Genomic DNA, 26,629 nt, shown 5'->3' with positions numbered 1-26,629 from the left:
TCAAACAATTGCATCGGTGTACCTCCTGAGTATATTTTTGGCATATCCCTATGGGTTCAGAGATTCAAAATATATTTTATATACAGTGAGGGAAAAAAGAATTTGATCCCCTGCTGATTTTGTATGTTTGTCCAATGACAAAGAAATGATAGGTCTGAAATTCTAATGGTAGGTTCATTTCAACATCGAGATACAGAAAAGCCACAAAAAAATCAAATTAATAACTTTTTTGAAATGCATTTTTAAGTGAAATAACTATTCGACACCTTTGCAAAACATGACTTTGTACTTTGTGGCAAACCTATGTGATTGCAAAACAAGGGTTAAGACGTTTTCTGTAGTTTGCCACCAGTTTTGCACTCATCCCCGGAGGGATTTTGTCCCACTCTTCTTGGCAGAACCTCTCCAAGTCATTCAGGTTTTTAGGCTGACGTTTGGCAACTCAAACTTTCGGCTCCCTCCACAGATTTTCTATGGGATTAAGGTCTGGAGACTGGCTGGGCCACTCCTTTGTTGCCTTGGCCATGTGTTTTAGGTCACTGTCATGCTGGAAAATCCATCCACGACCCATTTTTAATACCCTGGCTGAGGGAAGGAGGTTCTCACCCAAGATCTTACGGTACACGGCCCCGTCCATCGTCCCTTTGATGCGGCGCAGTTGTCCTGTCCCTTTAGCAGAAAAACACCCCCAAAGCAGAATGTTTCCACCTCCATGTTTGGCAGTTGGTATGGTGTTCTTGGGGTCATAGGCAGCGTTTCTCCTCCTCCAAACACGGCGAGTGGAGTTGTTGCCAAAAAGCTTGATTTTGGTCTCATCTCATTCAGATGTTCAGTCTCAAACTTCAGACGGACCTGTACATGTGCTTTCTTGAGCAGAGGGACCTTGCGGGCACTGCAGGATTTCAGTGCATGACGGCATAGTGTGTTATAGGCATCGTTTTCTTGGTGACTGTGGTCCCGTCTTGTTCTGGGCTGATACCTCACCGTTCTCATGATCATTGAAACTCCAAGAGGTGAGATCATGCATGGAGCCCCAGATCGAAGGAGACTGACAGTTGTTTTGTGTTTCTTCCATTTGCGAATAATTGCACCAAGCTGCTTGGCGATAGTCTTGTAGCCCCCTCCAGCCTTGTGTAGGTCTACAATCTTGTCCCTGACATCCTTGGACAGCTCTTTGGTCTTGGCCATGGTGGAGAGTTTGGAATCTGATCGATTGCTTCCATGAACAGGTGTCCTTTATATAGGCGAGTTTGATTTGGCTGAGCATGTTGAACAAAAATGAAGCAAATTTGGATACAATGACTGAACTGTGTAGTCAACACCAACACACGATGCAAGAAAAGGACTTACGGACTCAACAGGTCTGTACACAAAGTTTAATTTACAGTATAGCACTTCCGTCTGAGGTGCCATCAAATGATATCATACATCTCACGAGAACCTGTTTTATGGCTTAATCTGAAATGAGAACACTGATTGAATAATCCTATTGCATAACACTAACACCCTATTAAATCATACTTCGTGAAATCTTTCATGGTTAGACAAAGAGTACTTTCATAGAAAATCAGCCAAGATGATTATATCTGTTGAGGTTCGGGGTTTGAAATCTGTAAATATCATAGCAAGATTTATTTTAATGCTAAAGCGCAATGCATACACATCTAGTGTCATTTACGATTGGGGTTTATTTCCCTTTCAACACAAAACGCTCACTCAGATAAATATTCTTTAGGAAAAAACAACTATAATTAAGCAATACTGTAAACCGCCGCATACAGAGAGTCACTCCTGCGTAAAACACATTTTCACCACACAAGTAAAAACTGAAATGTGTTTTACATCAGCGCTATTTCCACACAAGCCCAAAACACACAAACACACTGGCGCTCTATCAGCATAAACCGCCGTTCTCCTCTCGTAAGAGAACGCACAACACAACCGACACACCAAACGTATCCACACGCTTCATCACAGTTGCAAAAAAGGCTAAAATTATTTCAACTAAGTAATGTACAGCGTTAGTACAGTATTTGGCAAATAAAAGTACGTTTGAGTGCACACGTGCGTGACATCTGCAAGTATACATTCATTCGAGATACAATTTACTGAAGCCTCGGAGACGAACACACGTGTCGTGATCGCTGCGGGCTGCGTTTCTCAGACTAACAGCACTTTTTATGAACTCATTTTACAGTACGGTGGTTTAAAAGCCTTTGGCATAACCTGGGGCGTAAAGGAAGCTAGCTGCCAAGTGCTCACTACGAACCTAGCTCGACTTCTGCCACTAACTTCACAAGCCGCCTCGTGACTATTCCAGGCACAGAGCTCGTGTCGATACTGTATTTCAGTTCTTTTAAATCCCTTTTAACTTATTTTAGAGTCTTTAGGAAGCATCCTGGACCATTCAGAGACAGTACAAAAACAAATAAATCGTTTCTTCCTTTAACCTAGTGGAAGAAGTTGCTGCAGCGGTGCACTATGCGTACTGTACAGTTCTTTAGATTTCATTGACGGGAATTGTATTGCATGTATGAGTAAGTAAGACCAAATGGAGGCATGTACAACATACTGCATGAGTGAATCATTTTGTTTGCTGTGCTTTGAAAGTAAAAGCATCTGCAAGTGGAGCGTCAGTATTCAGTATCGGAGGCGTCGGTCGGGTCAGTGTTGCGTGAGAGCATGTAGTTGTCCATGTCTATGGAGGGGCAGTTGTGAATGGAATAGCGCAGGCGCTCGGCTAGTATTGCCTGGCTGGTGAAGGGAGGAAGGCGGAGCTGGAAGAAGCAGGTCTGAGCTGTGGGAAGGCCGTTCAGGGGCTGTGGAGAGAACATAGAGGATGAAGATTCACCTTGGTTTACAACATTAGGCTCATAATAATAATTTACGATTTTGTTCATCATTGAACATAAAAAATAAGTACGCAAATAAGCTGCAATTTCATGCTTGTAACAGAGATGGCGAGAGAGAGGCAAAAGCCCCAAGCTGCACAAAACAGACTTGCTGAAAGGTTTATTATTGAATATCGGAGAGATTTCTACACCGAATGTTTTTTTTTACCCGGTCAACTTTGATGATCTGAAATTTCTGTGTGATGTCCGCTGGATTGGATGGCAGCCTGGAACGTCCCGACACGAAGCGCAGAAACAGAACTCGCTCCTCATTGGTGAATTCCTCCAGGCTCTGCCACAGCCAGCCAATGAGCTGGTGGGTGTCGGTGATGTCGCGGTAACGCACCACCTTTTTGAGCATCTCCACGGACACCTCGGGCAGACCGCACACAAGCTGCTCCAGCTGTCGCGCTGTGAGAAGGGAAAGCAGTGGGACGGGAATGATGGACGACATGCCCTCCCGCACTGCCGCCACCTACAGGGGAACACACGCACCCGAGTGTACGCTTTAGCTGACAATGCTCTCGCAATTAGCATAAGAACTCAATTACAGCATTACATAACTAAACACTCCAACTGAACACAGTTCAAGCATGCGGTCGGCCAGCTCTTTTATCAGTTTGTGTCATTTGAAGGTACCTGTCTGTCCGTCTCATGAAGTCTGTAGTTCAGGGCTCTTTCCACATACTCGGTTCTGTTGGAGAAGGTCAGAGGAAGGTTGTGCCCACCGGGAACCACAGGAACCAAGGTGCCATCAGCGCCGTGAGCCATGAACGAGTCCAGAGGTATCATCTACGCAAAGTAAATTGGAGAATGTAATGTGTTTTATTTCAGATAATGGTCTTGTGCTGTAATGAATGTAGAGAGAGATTTATTAATAGATGTTCCATGATGCTCTCTCATGGTCGTATGGCTCACCATTAGGATTAAACAAACAGTATTTTTTGGTCACTACTGTCTGATTCCAAGATTTGTCACTTTGCTCACTTATTTGAACTTTTGTCATGTAAACATTTTACAGCTTTTTTCAACATATACTTAATCATACACAGTATATATAGTAAAATGCATGGCACAGCACTCCTGTCATTATACAGGTAGCAATATAAGCAAAAAATGAACAATTCTGAAAATTGGAAAGAGAACAAAAGGAGAAAGAAGAAATATGTACATGAATATACATCTAAATGTGAATATCAAATATTAATAATAGTAGGGCAGTGAAATGGTTAATTGCGAAAAGTTTTTGTTTGCATAATATATGTCTGTGTACTGTGCATATTCATTTTGTATTAATAAACACACATGCATACATTTCAGAAAGATATTATTTTTATAAACACTTATATCTGATTTAAATTATAAGTAAAAATACATGAATGCATGTCAATATTTTGATTGAATACATTCAACATTTAATTCATAATTGTTTTTTCTTGGAAAAACAACGTTGGATTGTGCGACATACATTTAACTATACATTAATGCTATAGTTAATGGTTATAAATAAATCAAAAATGGTCTCTAAACATTGTCGACAGATGCATAGTTGCATCTCCTCTCACCACTGTGAAGTTCTCTTCATTGATCACACTGTTGTCCAGATGCAAGATGCCCTGAAGTGAGCGGTACGTGAGCAGGTCCACCTCCTCCAGGTCAGCAGCTCCCAGAGGAATACAGCACATCTGCTTCCAAACCCACGGTGCCAGGTGCAGATCCAGGGGCTTTTTCGTACGAATGGCCACGGCCATCAGAATACCCAAGAAACGATATTGAACCATGTGATCGTCTGAGGATGCCGCGGGGTTCAGAAAGAACCTGTCAGACAACACAGGTTAGTGGAAACGGTCTTGAGGAAAAACTAACAGCGTTATTATCAGTCTTTACAATGTACCGGTCTGTGTTGCTCCCAACATCAGCAGTGCTGTTTGGAGTGTGAATGAGCAGATCCACCACACCAGACTGCAACTCCTGAGAACAGAGAACAGCGTTTTGAACATCTGACAAACCACATCGGCGCGCACGGATGCGGGAAAAAGTTCTAACCTGGCACATTTCAGTGATGGTGTCGTCAAACACGCCCCCCGCGTCATCCGCTCCCTCTCCCACCAACTTCACCTTCCACGCTCTGGATGGCAGACGCAGCTCGGTGGGGTTTAGATTCACCACCTGCTTCGCGATCTGCACAAAGATGGGCTTGCTAGAGCGCCCCCTGTGAACAGGAGGACAGACTTAGATACCTGACAGACTGTCAACCGTCTGTTTCTCTGCTTCTACAACATGGTCATTCAATGAAAAGATTTGTTTTGTACCTCGCTGAAATTCTCTTGACTGTGATCTGCGGGCCGTAGGTTTTTCCCTGGGTCATGGTTCTACCGATCGTGCGCACGAGAGGAAGGGTGTTGACTTTTGGGGACAGCAAGCCTCGCAGCTGACCCTGCACGATGGCAGCTGTACCTGAGCTATACCGGGAAACATTCACCTGGAGTGCAGCCAAAGACAGACATAGTCAGATGAACACCTCGCCTTGATATCGACTGACAGAAATCAATTTGTTTAGTGATTAAAACAGGAACTTAAGCAAGGAACACTTCATGGTGGCTTAGTAAAAATAAGACTATAAGTTCTTGGCAGGAGGTGAGATATGGTTTGGTTCCAGTGAAGATTCATGCACTCAGCTTATCGGCTGCGTTTGGAAGTTGCTGTCATTCACAGAAACGTGTGTGTTATTGACTGAACGCACCTGGCTGCTGGGATCGAGGTTCAGAAGCCTCCAAGACTTATACATGAGGTCAGAGAAGTGGTAGAGGACTCGGAGACGGGTGTTTAGCACCTCTGGGCTGCAGTCTTTCAGGGCGTTATACTGAGGGGGCACGGACTGAGGCAGACCCAGCTGTATCCCTGAACAACCTGCAAGACGCAAGAAAAGTGTCGATTTGTGATCACGTTTTGGATCATACAGCCGCGGAATTCAAAAATGAAGAGTTTATTTAAAATTTCCGTTTCAAAACAGCATTTCTGGATGTATTGAGCCCATTCCAGTGTTTCCTGAATTTCAACAAAATCCAACCTCGGGAGTGACAAAGTCATCCAACAGCAATGTGAAAGACTGACACATGAAAACTGTGATGAAAGGGTTATCACATCATTTTTTTTACTTATTCTAAATACATGAATTTGTTTTCTTTGCATTTTTTGTAAAAAATACAGAGCATATTTTCTGTTATTTTATTTTTATGTTTTCTGCAAATTAATGTAAACAGAAACAAATTTGATAGAAATATTGTTAGTAGTTCACAAAATTTTCACGATATTCAAAATAAAATAAAATCAGAAAAATGGTCTCTGAAATGGTTTCTTCATTTTCCTACGGCTGTATTTTCAACCGTCTGCAAGACGATTATTCTTGTATAAGCACCGTTAACTGGTAATTATTTTTTCAAATGAAATGTAAATATGAGGTATTTGTCCAATATTTAAGAAACATTTATTTGAAGTGTGCGATTTGAATATATTTTTATTTTACACAAAAATGTGCAGTTTTTGAGAAATGATAAAAGGGCAGTTGCTCATTTCTGATTTGCCTCAAGTCACTGTATTTTATTCTTAAATCGTATCGTGAGATCAGAATCGTGAATCGCATCGTGAATCTTACATCCCAAATTATTTACATTATTTACAACTAGGCACCTGTAAAAAATTAGATTCAGTCATTTATAAGAAAGTTAAGTCTTAAGCCCTATTTGAAAGGTAATTGTTTCTCATAGGGATGTAAGATATTTCACCATTTACGTGGGTAAATACAAATTTAAATGCTGTCTGAATGCATACTGTCTGTGTTTTTCTCCCACCATCCGCGGGAAAATCCCCGGCCGAATAACCTACTGTTTTTTGACAAACACCAAGGTTGTGCGGTAATTTAATTGCCGTCCAAATCCACATCTCTGAGTTTATAACAGGAGTTAAATCTAAAATACGTTTTGTTCTGACCACTTAAAAGCACCTTAGAGTGTTGCTCTTTTAGAGGTTCAGGGATTATAGTGTCTGATCATTAAAAACACTGTAAATGACTCACATAACATCTTATCACACGCACACCTGAAGCACTTCTGCGGACGGAGAGATTCACAGTTCACAGACGGCAGAAAGTGCATCCTCTTGGCTTTGGTAATATGACAAAAGCACGATGTTTTGTGGTTATCGTGGGTCTGCGCAAATAAATGTAAACCCTTTACAGCTTTGAATGATATCGTACGTGTCTGTTTTATCACCAGTTTAATAAGTTTCGGCTGTTAACGTGACATAACACATAACATACACAAGTTTACATAGATCAGAACCGCTGCTTTACTACACAGAGAAGGAGATGATAAGAACAGATTGAAAGACTCTAAGTACCCGAAGCCCTGAGTGACAAAGCTGGTGTGGTCCAGGCAGCGGTGTGGCAGCGTCCAGCAGATATCTGCCTGATGTTTTTGCCCTGTAGAGCAGTCACCAAAGTGGGTTCCTTAACAGGGTTGGAGTGACCCAGACCAAGCTACATTACACACAAAGACACAAGCTTAGATAAGAATGCACACAGATCTACAAGAGACGCACAGAGGACTAAATCAAGATGACATGTGATGGCAAATTTTTGCACCTGAGCCTCGCAGTTGCAGCCCCACGCATAGACATCTCCAGTGTTAGACAGAGCTAAGATGTGCTCACAACCAACAGCAATGTCTTCAATAAACACGCCCTCCAAAGCAGGGACGATCTGTGGCCGGTTATGATTCTTCAGCATAGAGTCAGGAAGACCTATCAGGCGCTCTATGAAAACAAATAGAACATGAAGATATCCGATCCAGAACGCATTTGGATACAGATATTTCCTTGGTTCTACCTTGGCCGAATGTGTACGCGTGTCCATCTTTAGCCAGAACAACCGAGAAGTGAGTTCCACATCCGATCTTTTTGATTCCCTTGTTGCAGAGAACCTCCACTTTCTATCATCCAATAGAAACACAAGACAACCAGCAAATGACAAAAATCATACAGCCAATGAGAATTTGAGAAATTGAAGATCAAGTTTTAGAAAGTAAAACAGAGAGAGATGGATGGTACCTGTGGGTAACACTTGACGGTACACGGTCCGATACCGAGTTTACCATAATCACCATCTCCAAATGCCCATAAGGTAAGGCCGTCCGACGAAAGGACCAAAGTATGGTTGATACCACAAGACACCTATGACAACAAGATCTTGTGTCATTTATTGATAAAATAGTTTGAAAGCAAAAGTAAAAACAAAAAATGGCACCTCTTACCTGTCCTATGCGATAGCCGTCTAGTGCTGTAACCCTTTCTGGAAGCATCTTGTTGGAAGTCGACCTTTGACCCAAGCGACCCGAATCTCCACTTCCAAATGTGAAAAGTTTCCCATCAGATGTGACGACAGCAGAGTGTTTAAATCCACAAGCCAGCTAAAAAAAGGATATCAAATGATCTACAAGATAAAAAACACTTCAAGATTATTTGATTTTCACAAACTGCTCATGGTACCTGCACAACTTCCTCTCCCTGCAGAGCCTCGATTTGTTTGGGTCGTCTTTGTCTTTCGCTGTTCCCATGACCCAGTTTCCCATAATCCCCGTCACCCCAGCTGAACACCTCTCCGGTCTCTGTGAGAGCAAGAGAGTGACCATCCGACCCGTATGATGTCACTAGCTGTGTCACCACGTAACCTGTTATAAAATACAAAATGTTTTATCACATAAACACATTACGTCAATATATATACATTATGTATATTCGATCAAGCAAGACTCATCAAAGGAATGGTTCACCCAAAAACGGTCCCAATTGTCTTGACCATAGTAATTTATTTTCCAATGGGGACAATTTTTGAGGTGAGCTATACTTTTAACCCGTCATATTTTCCCATTTTTCCTCAAAGCCATGAATATCAGTAAATAACATCCATCTACTGTACGTTCTACCAAGTGAGTTGCAGTGATTTGTGTTACCTTGTAGGGCTGAGATGATAGTGGGTATGTAGAGGTCGTCCGAGTTGCCCTGTCCAAGCCGCCCATAACTGCCCTCTCCTACAGCTAGTACTGTACCATTAGCTTGAACCAAGAATGTGCAGTTCTGACCACACACCACCTGAGAAAAATACACATTTATGAACCGGATGCTGAGGGAATAATGTGTACTGTAGTATTTACATGTGAACTTTGAATCTACGCTCTACCTGTTGTGTTTGAGAGAGCGAAGACGCGAGGGTGGGCACAGATGCGCTCGTTCCAACATCCACCAGCTGCCCATGACGTCCGTTACCCCACAGATATACCTCGCTTTTACCACCTTGCTGCCAGTCCTGCCACCCGAAATAACCAAAAATGTGTACATGTATGTCTATAAGTCAGGTATACATAGAAACTATTGTAATAAACACAATAATACAAGTTTTCTTGGAAAAAAGGGCACATTTCATTTTATGATAGAGGGGTAGTTCATCCCAAAATAAAAATCATTCATCATTTCTCACCTTTGTGTCATTGCTAACCTGCCATTGACTTCCATTGTATGGACACAAAAATGTCTCTAAAGATCTTCTTTTGTGTTTCACACAGGAAAGAGTCATATACAGCTTTTGACAAAATGGTGAATAATGACCGAATTGATCTTTTTGGGTGAACTATCCCTTTAAATGGCACAGACGGGACTCTGAGGCTGGACACAGATTTTATGTGAGGCAGAAAGAGGATTTGCTCCGGTATTATAAAAGCTGAATATAAAATAAAACCACAAGGACTGATAATAATCTGTCATGGATCACAATGTGCTAAACACAGACTACACTGACACTGAAGAATGAAGCCGATCCGGCAAGAACAGTTTTTTCACAAATCTGCAAACGCGTAAACAGATCATGTGGACACAAACTTACTTCAGGCCTGCAGGTAGCCCAGGACATGAGCTGTTCATCCATCATGAAGGTCCATTTACTGTTGTCCTGCACAGACCACAAACCAGAAAAATCTTGGATCAAAAACATCATGCTACAAAGGTTTAGAAAATGAAACTAGACGAAATCATTTATTATAATGTTTAAAGCTCTCACCAGTGGTTTGGGGAACTCGGCGGCACCAGGCTGATGAAACTCGGGTACAGCGAAGGATTCTGGGAAAGGAGTGCCACGAGCAAAGGCCTCTGCGCTCTTCACTGTGGTGGAGTAAGTGGACAGCCAGCTCCACTCTGAGGGGCAGTGGGATCCGAGGGTGCTGTCCTGATCCGGTCCCGTCCCCGTGTGGTGAGGTGGGACGGGGTGACGACACAGCAACTGATCCAGGAACAGACCCACGGCTAGTGAAGCCAAACTCTGAAGGAAGGCACTGTGGGTCAGCTGATCTCCTGTCATCACATGAACCTGAGGATTAAAATAATAAATGCTTTTTCTGTTTATAAATGCAAGCAAGGGTGTAACTTTGGTTTGAGAAGAGGGGGGGACACAAAACGGGGGAAAATGTTTTTGCTTTATGTTAGAAACTATTTTATTAATATGCCAACTATCAGTTTACAGTTATGTTAATGAACAAATATGCTAAATTTATTACAGAACGGCAGTGCTTTTAAAAGTGTGGTCAGTTATATCAGCAGAAAGTATACATTGGAGAACAGAGAAACACTATTGCGACCTTGCGAACCTCGTTGGCCTTTTTTTTTGTGACACTAACCCGAAGCAGCAGTAGCTTCATGGGCAGGCTTACTTACAATCAAATAGTGTATGCTTGCCTTTCATGATCTCCTTTCATTTCATTTCGGAAATCTAGTCAGTGCGTCTCACTTTTCCGACACAAAGCACATTGTTGCGTGGATTAAATCTTTAATCTTTTATAATGTGTATACGGCATATCATGTAAACTACACCACTGATTTAACGTACCTAAACAACTACCAGAGAAACCCACGTTTCTGTCAAGCCTTGTCATAAACACTAACTGCTGTTAAAAGCACGAGACCTTATTAAACGAATAAAGTAATAAATCACACGTTGCGCGTTTCTTCCCCATAGAAGTCTATTATAAGGAAATAGCTTAACATAGCCTACCGATACAACGACCACGTAAAAACTAATTTCTATTCAATTCAAATCAAAACCACATGATTGAAAACAATCTTTAAGTGATCTATTTTTAGAGTCAACACAGGCCGATTGCTTCCTGCTCGGTCCTATACTCCACTTCTCCGTGACGATGACGGTGTGTTGTAAAAAATCATTACATACTCATTTGAAAAGTGAGGGGGACATGTCCCCCCGTCCCCAGCGGAAATTACGCCCCTGAATACAAGGATCGACTCATATAGACTACCGAATACACTTATGTTGTTATCATTGCTTCCAATGTTTCCTCATCTGTAAGTCGCTTTGGATAAAAGCGTCTGCTAAATGACAATGTAAATCCTACTGTTCCAGCAGATCCTTCAGGGTGTCATGGAGGGGCTGTCCACTGCTCACCACATGATCACTGGGGTCCCTCAGGAATCAGTGCTTGGACCACTCCTTTTCTCCATCTACAGGACATCCTTGAGACCCGCCATACGGCCACATGGCTACTCCTTTCACTTTTATACTGACAGCACCCAGATTTACATCTCATTTCACCCAGACGATACCACTGTATTAGCTCGCATTACAGCCTGCCTAGAAGACATCTCAGCTTGGAGGAAAGAGCATCACCTCCAGCTGAACCTGGCCAAGACAGAACTACTTGTATTTCCGGCACTTGTATTCCGTTGCTTGGTAACCAAGCAACACTGACATTGTACGGACGCAAAAACCACTGACATATTTCTCAAAATATCTTCTTTAGTGTTAATCAGAAGAAAGAATCGTATACAGGTTTTGAACAATATGAGGTCGAATAAATGATGAGAGGATTGAAATCTTTGGGTGAACTATGCTTTTAACTTTATTAAAATCACATTAGCATAACGAGGGAGAACGTCCCGGTTACGTATGTAACCTCTGTTCCCTGATGGAGGGAACAAGACGTTGTGTCGAAGCCGACAGATGGGGTTCGCCCTTGAGAACCAATCGTCTCTGACTATTTTGAAAAGGCCAATGAAATTGGCGAATGAAATTTGCATGCCGGGCTCCGCCCCCGGATATCCGGGTATAAAAGGGGAGCCGGCGTGCTCATTCATTCACCTTTTGTGCTGAGGAGCCTGAGAGCATCTCGTGACTGCTGCAGCGGACGGCTATTGTCGTGGCAAGAAGGACACAACGTCTTGTTCCCTCCATCAGGGAACAGAGGTTACATACGTAACCGGGACGTTCCCTTTCTGTCGGTCTCTCGACGTTGTGTCGAAGCCGACAGATGGGGTTCCTATGGAAAACGCCACGGCACTAGCCGCGTCACAATCTCTAGCGAAGCGACGTTGACCGGCCTGGGCGAGCCACACGTGAGCGCTATCGCGAAATTTGTAACCTTCCAGTGGGCAGGCAGGGGCTCCCAGAGCTTTTGGCAAAGATGAGTAGCCCCTGCCCTCTGCCAACTCAGACGGCCCCATTGGCGAGGGCCATCCAGTCGTAGGGCTACTGGGTAAGCGCTGTTCCTTCAATGAGGACGTGCGCTACGGAGACCACTTCTCACCCTAGGGGGGAATACAGTGGAGACACCAACATGGTCTCACCAAATAGGGGAGAACTCATGGGAGGTATGTGCGGAATGCCGCAAGGTGGATGTCCACCTGGGGAGGTCATGGGTTGCCACGCGGGGAACCATCTCATGACGACATCTCAGACGGAACCACCCTAGTGGGGGGTTACTACGTGTGGGGCACTAGGTCCGGTTAGAGCTATATGTAATAACTCAGCTTGATACCCGGCCATAGGCGGCAGGGCTGCTCCGCCGAGCCCGCCGCCCTGAGTGCTATTGATGGATGGACGGACTGCCTATTCTTCACCCTTGGGGAAAGAAGGGAGGCAGCCCATAGCGCACTGGTCCACCTCAGAAGGGGAATGGCGCTATGCGCAGGCGTACGCCCCACGACTGCTGGTCTCACCTGCTGGCAAGACTCGAGCTGCCGACTCCCCACGGAGGTTGTAAGCCTCTGCGAGGTATAGCGTAGCCCAACCCGCAGCTCTACAGATGTCTGCCAGAGAGGCGCACTAAGCCGATGCCCACGAGGAGGTCACACCCCGAGCGGAGTGTACCGTCACTCAAATGGGCACGGGCTAGGATCGGCACGCCGTAGTGACGGCGTGTGCGACCCAGCGCTACAACTCTCCTCGGATACAGCACTCCCGTTGCTGACCTCCATAACAGACAAGAGCTGCTCAGGGCCTTGAAGCCCTCAGTGTGGTTCGAGTAGAGGCGCAATGCGCTTACTGGACACCCCACGTACAGGTTGGGTCTTTCTCCCGGTGTGGGAGCGCCTGCAAGTTCACCACCTAGTCCCAAAGGGGGGCGGCGGAACTTTGGGCACGTAAGTCGGCCGGGGTCTCAGGATCACGTGAGAGTCACCGGGCCTGAAATTTGGCAATCGGTGGACACGGAATGCTTGCAGGTGCCTCACCCTCTGGATGGACTCGAGCCCCAGCAGGAGAGCCAACCCCCCTCGCAGAACGAGGAAGGGGCTCTCGGCAGGGCCCGAAAAAAGGGGACCCAAAGGTCCACCTTAAGGTCCCAAGAGGGTACGGGGCGCGGACGAGGCCTTAGCCCCTCGCGCCCTAGAGGAACCTAATAATCAGGTCATGCCGCCCCAGAGGCTCACCAGCAACTGGTACGTGATAACCGCGACAGCGGGTACCCACGTTCCAATGTGGAAGGGGAGATTACTCCCCAGCCTCTCCTGCAATAGGACAGCACGTTCCTGAGCGAGCAATTCCGCGGGTCTTCTCCTCGAGAAGAGCACCAGGACGAGAAGGGGCGCCACTTAAAGGCATCCAGCCTTGTGGGCATGGCCCTTGCCTGAGTGACAGTCTCCACCACTGAGGGGGGTAGGTCATCCAGGAACTCCTCGTCCCATCCAGGAGCCAGACCCAGAGGTCCGGCTCGAACGCCACAACGTGTCCATCCCCTGCGAGTAGGCCCTTCGCCAGGGGATTTGGCCAGGGGGAGTTGTCGTCAGGAGTATTAGCTCCGAGGACCAAGTGTAGTTGGGCCCGTAAGGCGCAACTAGCAGCACTTGATACTCCCTTCCCAGACCTTGCACAGGACCTGCGCAATGAAGCTCACTGGGGGGAAGCGTAGTTCCGCTTGTCCCGCGGCCAGCTGCGCGCTAGGGCCTCCGTGTCGAGGGGGGAGCCTCGACCAGGGAGTGCCCAGCGGCACTGGGGGGTGTTCAGGGAGGCAACAGGTCCACCTGTGCCCGCCCAAACCACACCCAAGCCGGCCGCAGTGGTGGAGTCGTCACTTCGCACGAGGTGTCAACTGACGAGAGAGCGCTTGGCTGTCTGGTTCAGGACACCCGGTGGCGTGTGACCTGCAGGGGCCTTGCCACCTGCTGTCTCCACCAGGGGTGGAGTCGTCACTTCCCACGAGGCGTCAACTGACGAGAGAGCGCTTGGCTGTCTGGTTCAGGACATCCGGTGGTCATGTGACCTGCAGGGGCTTTGCCACCTGCTGTCTCCACTGGAGGCTGCGTGCTAGGGCCTCCGTGTCGAGGGGGTCCTCGTCCAAGGAATGCCCAGCGGTACTGGGTGGTGTTCAGGGAGGCGACAGGTCCCCCTGTGCCCGCCCAAACCACACCCAGGCCAGCCCGCAGGGGTGGAGTCATCACTTCCCACGGGGTGTCAACTGACGAGAGAGCGCTTGGCTGTCTGGTTCAGGACGCCCGGTGGGCATGTGACCTGCAGGGGCTTTGCCACCTGCTGTCTCCACGGGAGGAGGCGTTTTGGGCGAGTTGCGATGACTGCAGCGAGCGAGTGCCACCCTGAGGTTTAGTACGCTACGCCGGTCGTGCTGTCCGGGCCAGTATGCTGGCTCTGCACGAGAGGCCGGAGCCTCATCAGTGCAAGCAGGACAGCTAGCAACTTGAAGGCAGTGATCTGCCAACGCAGGCGGGGGCCCGTCCAGCGACCCGACACTGCGCGCCCATTGCACACCGCACCCGCACCCCGTAGGGAGGCGTCTGTCGTTCCACGACCGGCCTCAAGACCTGCTCGGGGTTAGGATGCGACGGCAGCAGGTGTAATGACGATACGCCTACTGCCGGTGCGCCACGCTCTCCAGGGAACTCATCTCTGTAGTCAGTGCTGTCGCGGTCCCATGTGCGTCAACCCGAGGGGGACAGGCCACCCCCGAGGACACCATGCCCAGGAGCCTCTGAAACTGATTTCAGGGGACCGCTGGCTGCTGCCTGAAAGTTCAAGCAGCTCAGCACTGACTGTGCGTGCTCGTGAGCGAGCACGCCGTCATGGAGACAGTGTTGAGTTCTCTACCAGGAAAAGGGGGAGCTCCGCGCCAGGGAGAGCTGCTCTCTTTTTCCCGGCTGACCCGTTTACTGACATGCCAGCCCCTCGACAGTGCCGAGGGAACTGTACATGAGAGTATGCGGTCAGTTGTCATGAACCACTCCTGGCGTCTGACAGACACCAGGACGCGCTTCTGCGCCTCCCGAACGGCACCCTTGCAAGGTGCTGCTCAAGGTATGCAGCGACCCCTGGTTTTGGGGATGATGAAGTGCGGCTGTCGAAGCCACTGGACATCTCGGCCGAGGGGACGGTTCGATCGCCTTCGCCAGAGGGGTGGCAGCCCCGGCCTGGAGCACAGGAACATCCCTGCCTCTGCTGAGGTAAGAGGATGCCTGAAGTCCGGCGGAGGTCTGGCGAGCTGGATCGAATGCCGAGACGGACCACACTCCCAGCCACCGTGATGGTTTGAAATGCTAACCAAGCACCCAGAGACCTCACAGGGGGGGCTGCGATCTACTTCATCAACCCGCGGGGGTTGGTTCAATGACTAGCAGTGCTGTTCTCCCCGGGGGGAACGGCTCCGCTAAATCACCTGCCAGGCGATGGCGCAGCTCGACGCACCGTCGAAGCGAGAGTGCTGAGGGCTGCTTTATACTCGTCATTGCGTGCCGCCACGACGCAACGTCGAGTTGCCGAACACCATCTTTCAGAGGGTGAGAGCGGCTGCAAGTGGGACCCAGAGAGAGACCTCTCCTTGTGAGAAGGCGGGCACTAGGCCCCCGAAGGGGCCCAGAAGGTGTTTGGGACGCGGCAGGGACCGCCCCAGTCCGACCATCCAGCAACCCAGGCTGGGTCGGGCCCGATGGTTCAATCTCTCTAGGTGGTCCTTCTCTTGACGTCCTCCTCCGGGGGGCCACCTGCGGGGGCACCAGAACCGGAGTCGACGCTGGAGAAGGCCAGGGCTGCTGGGGGCAGACCACGTGCGAGACCTCGACGGCCGAAAGGCGGCCGGGTCACAGCAGGCCGGTCTGTTTCTACACTGTCAAAAGGCTGCTGGAGCAGTCCTTGACAGCGCCACCAATCAGCCGACCTTGCGAGAGGGGAGTCGGGAAAGTGGCCTTTCTCGACATCGCCCCCCTGCGCAAGATTGGGTCCGAGGCATCTTTCCGGGCCACTGATGTGGACATCGTCCGACCCAGCCTGCGCTGCCACCGCGGTCCCCGGAGGGCCAGTCGGCGGCGGCACTACTTGGGTCGGTCTTACCCCGTGGGGCTCTCTTTAGCGCCCTGGCCTGCAGGAAGGCCATGCGTAAGAGTGGAGGCAGCTTGGTCCACGGCACTGCCAGCCTCAACACCAGAGATGTTGAGACCTTACATGCCCTGGACGGTGAGTCTAGGTCAAGCCCCCCAGGTGGCCGCCGTCTGCGGATACCCGCGACTGCATGCTCCACCCAGGGTGCATTGACATAGTCCCTAGCTGCCTCCCCGCCCCGAGGGAAGAGAGGGCGATAGAGTCAGCTAGACGGAAGCGCGCCGAAAGGGACGCTCCAGGTCTTACTGAACTCCTTATGCAGCTCGGTAAAACTTGGCACTTGAGCCGGGCCCAATGTGCGAGTACCCAGCCGCGAGCACCAGGGCTGCACCGCAACCCGACGCTCACGGCGGTCCGAGCGAGCATGGCTGACATCTTGACGTCTGCTCTCACCTGTGCTCGACCTCCCGAGGGAGGGAGCTTCAGGGAATCGCCAGAGTCTGATGCCAGCAGGTCGCGCTCCGATGTTGCAAGAGACACCTCATCTCCACGGCTCGTGTCCGAGCGCGTGGCTGAGGAATAAGATGGCTTAGGACCATCCTTGGGGACCTGCTAAACAAGCGAGACGGGGCGCGAGCGGTCCGCGAGCCGACCGGCTGACGGATTAACGCTCACGATAATCCCCACATCACCCTCGCTGCTCGCCGCCGCTGACGGCAGGGCCGTAGCCGCTGCGGTCACAGAACGGGAAGCAAACGAGGTGGTGGCTTGCTCTTGACAGAACGTAGCCAACGTGACGCAACGTCTGAATAGCCGTCCGCCCGCAGTGACGCAACGTCTGACTAGCCATCCGCGCGCAGTGACGCAACGTCTGAATAGCCATCCGCGCGCCGTGCGGGCAGGACGAATCCACGAGGCTGCCACAGTGATCGGACCCCCGAACACTTGCGGCAACCACCGTGTCCGTCCCCGTCCTCGATGAGTGTACTGCACCCAAGAGATCAGCGGGCAATGCCACGCTGAGGAAATTGCTCTTTTAGAAAAATACCTCAGGAACTGCCAGGACGCCCAGGGGAATCTCCGCTGCACCGCGTCGTAGAAATCGGCAATTCGAAGAATGTCATCAGATGCGAAGGCTCCGAAGAACAAAAGGTGAATGAATGAGCACGCCGGCTCCCCTTTTATACCCGGATATCCGGGGGCGGAGCCCGGCATGCAAATTTCATTCGCCAATTTCATTGGCCTTTTCAAAATAGTCAGAGACGATTGGTTCTCAAGGGCGAACCCCATCTGTCGGCTTCGACACAACGTCGAGAGACCGACAGAAAGGGAACCTGATGTCTCTGGTTGAACCAGCAGTTCATGTATGAGAACAGAAAACACTGCAGTGTGATGGTGTGACGGCTCTCTGGACTGCAGGAGCTCTCTGCTGTTTATCAGAGTACAGTAATGAGCTGATAATAGAGCAAAACTCTGCAGTAGAACCGGGAGAAGAGCCAGCAAACAGAGACAAAAAGCTCAGCACAGAGTTTTGCGTTGAAGACAATTATATATGCGAGTTTGTGCGCATGTGTCGGGTATCATAATGCATTAAAAACAGACACAGTATGTCATATTTATGAACTACTACAAGCAGTTTCTGTGGCATACAACAGATTTCAACACAAAGCACTTTTTAGTAGTGCTTACTAAGACAAGTATCAGGTTCCAGTTCCTGTACATTATAATAATATTCAACTTGATATCTAGCCATAAAGTTAATTTCACAAACCCATGTTTTCAAAGCACATTTTTATCTTTACTGCAAGATTTTTCACAGTCAGGTGTTGCAAGTGCAGCTTTCAGAATTTAATCTATAACAATCCATATTTCACGTAAATGGGCACATGAAAATATAATGACTATTTAATGTTCTATGAGGAGCCATCCCTTCTCCATTTGTTGGGTGTTATTGCTTATGGTCTGTGCATTTTAATCCACAGTAATCTTACGAAGTATGTTTCTCTCAATAACTGTGCTCTTTTTTGTCACATTCATAACACCATTACTGCCATCTTTAAAATAGAAAACATTTGTGTGTACTGATATTTTTCTGATGTGTGGCAGAAGCGATTAGTCCCTCTATTACCGACAGTTACAGACCTGTCTCTCTCCTCCCATTTATTGCGAAATCTCTTGAAAGGGCAGTGTTTAACCAGGTGTCTTCCTTCTTATCCCAGAATAAACTTCTAGGCAACAAGCAGTCCGGCATCAAAACAAACCACTCCGCTGAAACTGCACTTCTATCGGTCACGGAAGGACTAGCCAAGGCAGAATCTAAATCCTCTGTCCTGATTCTGTTGACTTATCTTTAGAGTTCGACACTGTCAATCACCAGATACTGCTAGCAACCCTGTCATCATTACAAATCTCAGGCACTCCTCTCCGCCGGTTCAAACCTGACTAGCTTTGTATACTGTGCTAGGCTTTAATGGACTAGTTTTGATGCACTTATGTATTTTGTTGCCTATGTTGTTATCATTGCTTCCAATGTTTCCTCATCTGTAAGTCGCTTTGGATAAAAGCGTCTGCTAAATGACTAAATGTAAATCCTACTGTTCCAGCAGATCCTTCAGGGTGTCATGGAGGGCCTGTCCACTGCTCACCACATGATCACTGGGGTCCCTCAGGGATCAGTGCTTGGACCACTCCTTTTCTCCATCTACAGGACATCCTTGAGACCCGCCATACGGCCACATGGCTACTCCTTTCACTTTTATACTGACAGCACCCAGATTTACATCTCATTTCACCCAGACGATACCACTGTATTAACTCGCATTACAGCCTGCCTAGAAGACATCTCAGCTTGGAGGAAAGAGCATCACCTCCAGCTGAACCTGGCCAAGACAGAACTACTTGTATTTCCGGCGCACCCCACGGTGCAACACGATCTCATCATCCAACTTGGCAAAACCACAAAACCATTTCGTTGATGAATGTAATATAAACGTTGGATATAATGCAGGATTTGCAGGTTGCTCGAAATTGATAGATGGAATGGTCCCAGCGCTAAATAATGCCAGACATGAAGTGAAACTGAGTCATATGTCTGTGTTTTATCAGCAATCGGCGTGTACGTGCAAAATGTAAACAACACAAATTTATAGTGAATTAACACAGTTATGCAGGGATAATACGATGATGTATGATGTGCTCGTGCTTTAGTTCTGCCCACTGCACGCCTCCAGGGCCTTGACTGTTTTCGGAAATTAGGCGTACAGCAGTAAATGTTTTGTTGTTCAAAGATATGAAGTATACAATACCACTCTATAGTTACTCAAGATTAATACGAGATTGAAAAAAACTGTGTGTGTTACCTCAACTTTAACAGTTCCAGTTCTTACAATAAATGTAAAAAGAAATAATGGTTGTTAAAAACAATGTTTTATTAATCAGGTTCCACCAGCATTCATTTGTATTCTTAAGATTTTTCAGGAGCTTCTTTAGATGTAAAATGAGACTACCTTCTCATAGCTGTACTGCTCCTGTAGCAGTGTGGGAAGTCTTTCAAGAAAGACGGCCATGCAGGGTGCACGGTTCAATCCCAGAATGCCTTGACTGCGGAGAACAGAGCGACACGACACCAGAACGTGATTCTGCGCGATCCAGTCAGGACTACAGCGAATTAACAAAACATCCTGAGAGAGAGAAAAATAAGAAATTAATATGTTAAACTTTGTTTACAAATTTAAATGAAATCAAAGTCAATCATTTTAAAGCGTTTGGTACCTTTGATCTGCCAGAGCAGGCAGCCACTCCTGTGTGTGGTATCCAGGTGGTAGAAACCACTGAGCCCATTCCAGTAACCACGGTCTGCAGGACTGAACCATCCTAGATAAAAGAGAGGTGTTAATTGCAAGAAGTTTTGTAAAATGAACTTAAAACACTGGTTGAAATCTGTCACTTACCCGAAGGGACCAGATGTTCAGCAAACCTCCAATTCCTCCAGACACAAGGGCAAGGCCACTTGGACAAAATGACAGCGTTTTCACGGCGGTAATGTGTCCGCTCAGTCGAAAAACACATTTAGCATTACCCCGCTGAAACAAACAAACACATGTCTCTTGGTTAACTGTTGCAAACAAAAAATATCTATTTTCAAAGGTTAATTTGAAGAGGAGAATAAACAGGTATAAAAGAATAAGGCTTACTTTACTACATTAACCACTCACAAAATAAACCAATAGATAATTGAGTCTGACCTTGATGGCACTGCTCTTGTCTTGGCTGGTAGAAGGGGAGAGGAAATTGGGCACTGATACACTAGCGCCCCCTTGAGGAAGAGTCCAGACATACAGGAGGCCATTTTGACATCCACTGAGAAATAAACAAAACTAAAAATCTTAGCATGTACTATAAGCATTTAGCAGACACTTTCATCCCAAATTATTATAAAAAATGTGTGCTGACATGGAGGGTTGTCTTATGTTAATGTGTTCATGATGGAGACAATGTCTACATGTTTATACACTGGGTTTAAAAGGAGCGTGGAAATAGAACAGTACGTGTACAAAGAGACCAATCAGATTCAATGTTTGCTTAAAAAGATGGAAAATGTTGCACACTTACACAGCCATCAGAAGATGAGGCTCCGCCCCTCGCCCGGGCAGAGGGCACCACTCGGCTGTGTTGACGTTGCCCGCGTGGAAGAGGGAATGAAGGGTCACCCATGCACCGTTAGAACGACCCCAGATTTTCAAGACGTCCGAACGGCCGACGGACAACAGAAGATGACCTGTGGGATCCCACCTGAGTGCACTCACGCTCTCCTGTGAAAAAACAAAGATAAAAGTTTGCCAGAAGTTTCCTGCATTGCCAGCAAGGTTCATTTAGTTCAAATTAAATCACAACTTTGAAACGTTTCTGTTTATTCAAACCGAATATTGGCCTACTATTATTTGAAAAACTTAAACTAAATAAAATGTATATTTTTATTTAACAATAAAATGTTGCCTCAGAAAAATACTGAAAAATGTATAAGGTACTACAATTATAATTATAAACAAAAAATGTATTTTATATAGCAACATAAAAAATGTATGAGGAAAGCATTGCTAAAATTGCTGAAAATTGTTTGACCAAAATTAACATAAAACTACAAATCTAAAAGTTAAAGCGGATTTAAAATATTAGTATATATGGTACTAATATAGTGGTATATAGTATAGTTTATAACTACAATAAAAATAAAAATCTTAAAGTTAAAGCGGATTTAAAATATTAGTATATATGGGACTAATATAGTGGTATATAATATAGTTTATAACTACAATAAAAATAAAAATCTAAAAGTTAAAGCGGATTTAAAATATTAGTATATATGGGACTAATATAGTGGTATATAGTATAGTTTATAACTACAATAAAAATAAAAATCTAAAAGTTAAAGCGGATTTAAAATATTAGTATATATGGGACTAATATAGTGGTATATAGTATAGTTTATAACTACAATAAAAATCTGAAAGTTAAAGCGGATTTAAAATATTAGTATATATGGTACTAATATAGTGGTATATAGTATAGTTTATAACTACAATAAAAATAAAAATCTAAAAGTTAAAGCGGATTTAAAATATTAGTATATATGGTACTAATATAGTGGTATATAGTGTAGTTTATAACTACAATAAAAATCTGAAAGTTAAAGTGGATTTAAAATATTAGTATATATGGTACTAATATAGTGGTATATAGTATAGTTTATAACTACAATAAAAATCTGATAGTTAAAGTGGATTTAAAATATTATTATATATGGTACTAATATAGTGGTATATAGTATAGTTTATAACTACAATAAAACTAAAAACAAAACTATAACAACTCTAATGGCAATTATGTTTTCGGTTTTGTAATGAATTATATATTTAACGTTTTTTGACTTTATTAGTTAATTATGTATTATCTTTGTGTTCTAGTATGGGACCCTAACTGAGATACCAATTACACTGTATGTGTACCCCTTTAAAACCCGATTTTTGGGGAAATTCATAGTTCACACTTACGGGAAATGCTGTCAGAAGAATGGGCGGATCAGTTTCGTAGCTTTCTGCAGCCGCTAAAAGAATTTTGCCATCTGGATAACCCACGGCAAACGGTTTATCCACACTGTACCAGGCCACACACTGAGGTGCTGAGCGAAGAAAACAATACAAATAAACATAAAGCTTGAATTTTGAAGATAGCTTGTGTTGTGTCTATTGAGACGCACCCTCCTTCCTGTGGCAGTGCGCGAGTTCGGTGCTCTCCACCCTTAAGTCCTCTGTGACCTCCAACCAGCAGAGAGAGCCATCAAGCCGACCCACCAGTAAACTCTCAGGAGGGCTTGTCTGGCTGCAGGCTTCCTGACTGAGGAATGGAGTGGAGGTTTGGACCCACGAGAGCGCCGTGACCCACGAGGATTGAGCTTCTACGTGTGCTCGAGAACCTGCAGGAAACATTGACAGAATAGCTCAGTTGTACATTATTGCTCGGTAAAGCACAATATTTGTCAGCTGTGATGTTTGTCGAAGGCAGACAGCTGCAGGTCTCACCGGTGACGGTCCAGATGTTGATGAGTTTGTTCTGGAAGGCGGCCAGCAGTGTCCCTCTTGTACTCCATGATACAGCGGACAGCAGATGAGACCCCATGGATCCATCTGAGCTCTGTGTATCCTCACTACAGTATCACACATGCAAGCGTGTTTACCTAGCCATTCAAAACCTCGGTTTTATACATAGCTTATTATAATTACAATGACATATTTTGATAATTATATTATTTATCAATCATATTTTTAAATGCAGACACCCCCAAGGGCAAGGTTAGAGGCTATTTACCTTTCTCTACTAAAAACGCAAAAAAAGTATGCATTTTGGCTATCCGTATAAATGTAAACAGCGTTTTGGGGGACTGAAAATGCGGATGTGGATTTCCTGCACCAATAAGACCAGTGGAGACACACTATTTACATTCGCCAGACTTTGAACACACATATACGTCGACCAATGCTTTTAAAAAGCACTTTTGACTCATAACTGTGCTTGTGTCAAGGCACATCCGGTTTCTTTACACAACATCGCCATGTACTGGCCTGGCGTGCATACTGCAGCGTTTTAATCCGTTTTCCTGGATCCGTGTAGATGCAGACCGTTTTGATAATGCTGTCATGTGTATGCGTAACTTTTCAAAAACGAAAAGCCGTGTAAACGTGACCTTAGTTAGATACAGCTACATTTCAAACGGGAAAAGCTTTTTTTAAATTGACGTACTTTGTCTGTTTCCTCGTGTCTAAATCTATACATTTGTGTGTGTCTCACCTGACACTGCAGGTGTGTGTATGCTGCAGTTCTGCCGTGTTTGGTGTGATGTTCCACAGTCGAGCGGTACCATCCTGTGAGCTGGTGGCCAGCAAAGCCTGTTCTGCATTCCAGACGCAGCTGCTCACCTGAAAACACAACAGCCAATCAGAAATCTGAAGTCCGGTTGAAGTGACTGAGCACCACATGACATTCGGTGATGCTGTAGAAAAGCCATTTATGCTATAATGTTTATTAATTGCACATTTTTCCTTGGTTCTGGCATGATTTCGCAGCATTCTCTAGGACTCCTCTCACCCCGCTCATAGACTTTTTACTCTCCTGCCTTCCGGTAGGCGCTTCCGGTGCCTTCGGACAAGAACCAGCAGACTAAGAAACCGCTTTTTTCCCAGAGCTGTTTCATTATTGAACTCTGCCCCCACTGATTCCACTACCCCTCTTACCTTGAACTCCAAGCTGCTATAACATCGTTTACATTGCACTACAGGGCTGCTATGCATGACTGAACTGTACGCACCAGTACTTCATGTTATCTGCTCTATTGGACTGTTTACACACACACAGCATCATTTGCACTCTATACTGCTCACTTGCACATCTGAAATATGCTCATTTGCACTAATGGATCACTTTCATAACTGCACTAACTTATCTACTGCACTGTAACTCTATTAACTGCATCTACTCATCTATTGCACTGTAACTCTATTAACTGCATCTACTCATCTATTGCACTGTAACTCTATTAACTGCATCTACTCATCTATTGCACTGTAACTCTATTAACTGCATCTACTCATCTACTGCACTGTAACTCTATTAACTGCATGTACTCATCTATTGCACTGTAACTCTATTAACTGCATCTACTCATCTATTGCACTGTAACTCTATTAACTGCATCTACTCATCTACTGCACTGTAACTCTATTAACTGCATCTACTCATCTACTGCACTGTAACTCTATTAACTGCATATGCTGCACTGTAACTCTATTAACTGCATCTACTGCACTGTAACTCTATTAACTGCATCTACTCATCTACTGCACTGTAACTCTATTAACTGCATCTACTCATCTATTGCACTGTAACTCTATTAACTGCATCTACTCATCTATTGCACTGTAACTCTATTAACTGCATCTACTCATCTATTGCACTGTAACTCTACTAACTGCATCTACTCATCTACTGCACTGTAACTCTATTAACTGCATCTACTCATCTATTGCACTGTAACTCTATTAACTGCATCTACTCATCTACTGCACTGTAACTCTATTAACTGCATGTACTCATCTATTGCACTGTAACTCTATTAACTGCATCTACTCATCTATTGCACTGTAACTCTATTAACTGCATCTACTCATCTACTGCACTGTAACTCTATTAACTGCATCTACTCATCTACTGCACTGTAACTCTATTAACTGCATATGCTGCACTGTAACTCTATTAACTGCATCTACTGCACTGTAACTCTATTAACTGCATCTACTCATCTACTGCACTGTAACTCTATTAACTGCATCTACTCATCTACTGCACTGTAACTCTATTAACTGCATCTACTCATCTATTGCACTGTAACTCTATTAACTGCATCTACTCATCTACTGCACTGTAACTCTATCAACTGCATCTACTCATCTTCTGCACTGTAACTCTATTAACTGCATCTACTCATCTATTGCACTGTAACTCTATTAACTACATCTACTCATCTATTGCACTGTAACTCTATTAACTGAATCTACTCATCTATTGCACTGTAACTCTATTAACTGCATCTACTCATCTACTGCACTGTAACTCTATTAACTGCATGTACTCATCTATTGCACTGTAACTCTATTAACTGCATCTACTCATCTATTGCACTGTAACTCTATTAACTGCATCTACTCATCTACTGCACTGTAACTCTATTAACTGCATCTACTCATCTACTGCACTGTAACTCTATTAACTGCATATGCTGCACTGTAACTCTATTAACTGCATCTACTGCACTGTAACTCTATTAACTGCATCTACTCATCTACTGCACTGTAACTCTATTAACTGCATCTACTCATCTACTGCACTGTAACTCTATTAACTGCATCTACTCATCTATTGCACTGTAACTCTATTAACTGCATCTACTCATCTACTGCACTGTAACTCTATCAACTGCATCTACTCATCTTCTGCACTGTAACTCCATTAACTGCATCTACTCATCTATTGCACTGTAACTCTATTAACTGCATCTACTCATCTATTGCACTGTAACTCTATTAACTACATCTACTCATCTATTGCACTGTAACTCTACTAACTGCATCTACTCATCTACTGCACTGTAACTCTATTAACTGCATCTACTCATCTATTGCACTGTAACTCTATTAACTGCATCTACTCATCTACTGCACTGTAACTCTATTAACTGCATGTACTCATCTATTGCACTGTAACTCTATTAACTGCATCTACTCATCTATTGCACTGTAACTCTATTAACTGCATCTACTCATCTACTGCACTGTAACTCTATTAACTGCATCTACTCATCTACTGCACTGTAACTCTATTAACTGCATATGCTGCACTGTAACTCTATTAACTGCATCTACTCATCCACTGCACTGTAACTCTATTAACTGCATCTACTCATCTACTGCACTGTAACTCTATTAACTGCATCTACTCATCTACTGCACTGTAACTCTATTAACTGCATCTA

The 26,629-nt window shown here is 45.3% G+C and overlaps 1 protein-coding gene across 1 annotated transcript in view; it reads right to left on the bottom strand.

Moving 5' to 3' along the window:
- Positions 1 to 1,359: 1,359 nt before the first annotated feature.
- Positions 1,360 to 26,629, bottom strand: part of LOC306911281 (putative E3 ubiquitin-protein ligase HERC1) — a 57,829-nt gene continuing 32,559 nt past the window's right edge. Inside the window, exons 52-78 of the mRNA XM_079486511.1 lie at positions 23,893 to 24,020; positions 23,127 to 23,251; positions 22,805 to 23,020; positions 22,599 to 22,726; positions 21,160 to 21,359; positions 20,793 to 20,907; positions 20,499 to 20,630; positions 20,320 to 20,421; positions 20,055 to 20,228; positions 10,000 to 10,305; positions 9,826 to 9,891; positions 9,127 to 9,252; positions 8,900 to 9,038; positions 8,436 to 8,617; positions 8,201 to 8,356; positions 7,998 to 8,120; positions 7,777 to 7,879; positions 7,534 to 7,703; positions 7,290 to 7,428; positions 5,635 to 5,801; positions 5,204 to 5,373; positions 4,938 to 5,103; positions 4,786 to 4,862; positions 4,457 to 4,709; positions 3,531 to 3,683; positions 3,061 to 3,366; positions 1,360 to 2,819 (exon numbers count right to left, since the gene is read on the bottom strand). Coding sequence (XP_079342637.1) covers positions 2,634 to 2,819; positions 3,061 to 3,366; positions 3,531 to 3,683; positions 4,457 to 4,709; positions 4,786 to 4,862; positions 4,938 to 5,103; positions 5,204 to 5,373; positions 5,635 to 5,801; positions 7,290 to 7,428; positions 7,534 to 7,703; positions 7,777 to 7,879; positions 7,998 to 8,120; positions 8,201 to 8,356; positions 8,436 to 8,617; positions 8,900 to 9,038; positions 9,127 to 9,252; positions 9,826 to 9,891; positions 10,000 to 10,305; positions 20,055 to 20,228; positions 20,320 to 20,421; positions 20,499 to 20,630; positions 20,793 to 20,907; positions 21,160 to 21,359; positions 22,599 to 22,726; positions 22,805 to 23,020; positions 23,127 to 23,251; positions 23,893 to 24,020 — 4,308 coding nt within the window. The 3' untranslated portion in view covers positions 1,360 to 2,633. The remainder of the gene's footprint in view (positions 2,820 to 3,060; positions 3,367 to 3,530; positions 3,684 to 4,456; positions 4,710 to 4,785; positions 4,863 to 4,937; positions 5,104 to 5,203; positions 5,374 to 5,634; positions 5,802 to 7,289; positions 7,429 to 7,533; positions 7,704 to 7,776; positions 7,880 to 7,997; positions 8,121 to 8,200; positions 8,357 to 8,435; positions 8,618 to 8,899; positions 9,039 to 9,126; positions 9,253 to 9,825; positions 9,892 to 9,999; positions 10,306 to 20,054; positions 20,229 to 20,319; positions 20,422 to 20,498; positions 20,631 to 20,792; positions 20,908 to 21,159; positions 21,360 to 22,598; positions 22,727 to 22,804; positions 23,021 to 23,126; positions 23,252 to 23,892; positions 24,021 to 26,629) is intronic.

Source organism: Barbatula barbatula (genome assembly GCF_947034865.1).
Source record: "Barbatula barbatula genome assembly, chromosome: 22".
In the NCBI taxonomy this organism is placed as follows: Eukaryota; Metazoa; Chordata; class Actinopteri; order Cypriniformes; family Nemacheilidae; genus Barbatula; species Barbatula barbatula.
This window is presented reverse-complemented; position numbering and strand designations above follow the sequence as displayed.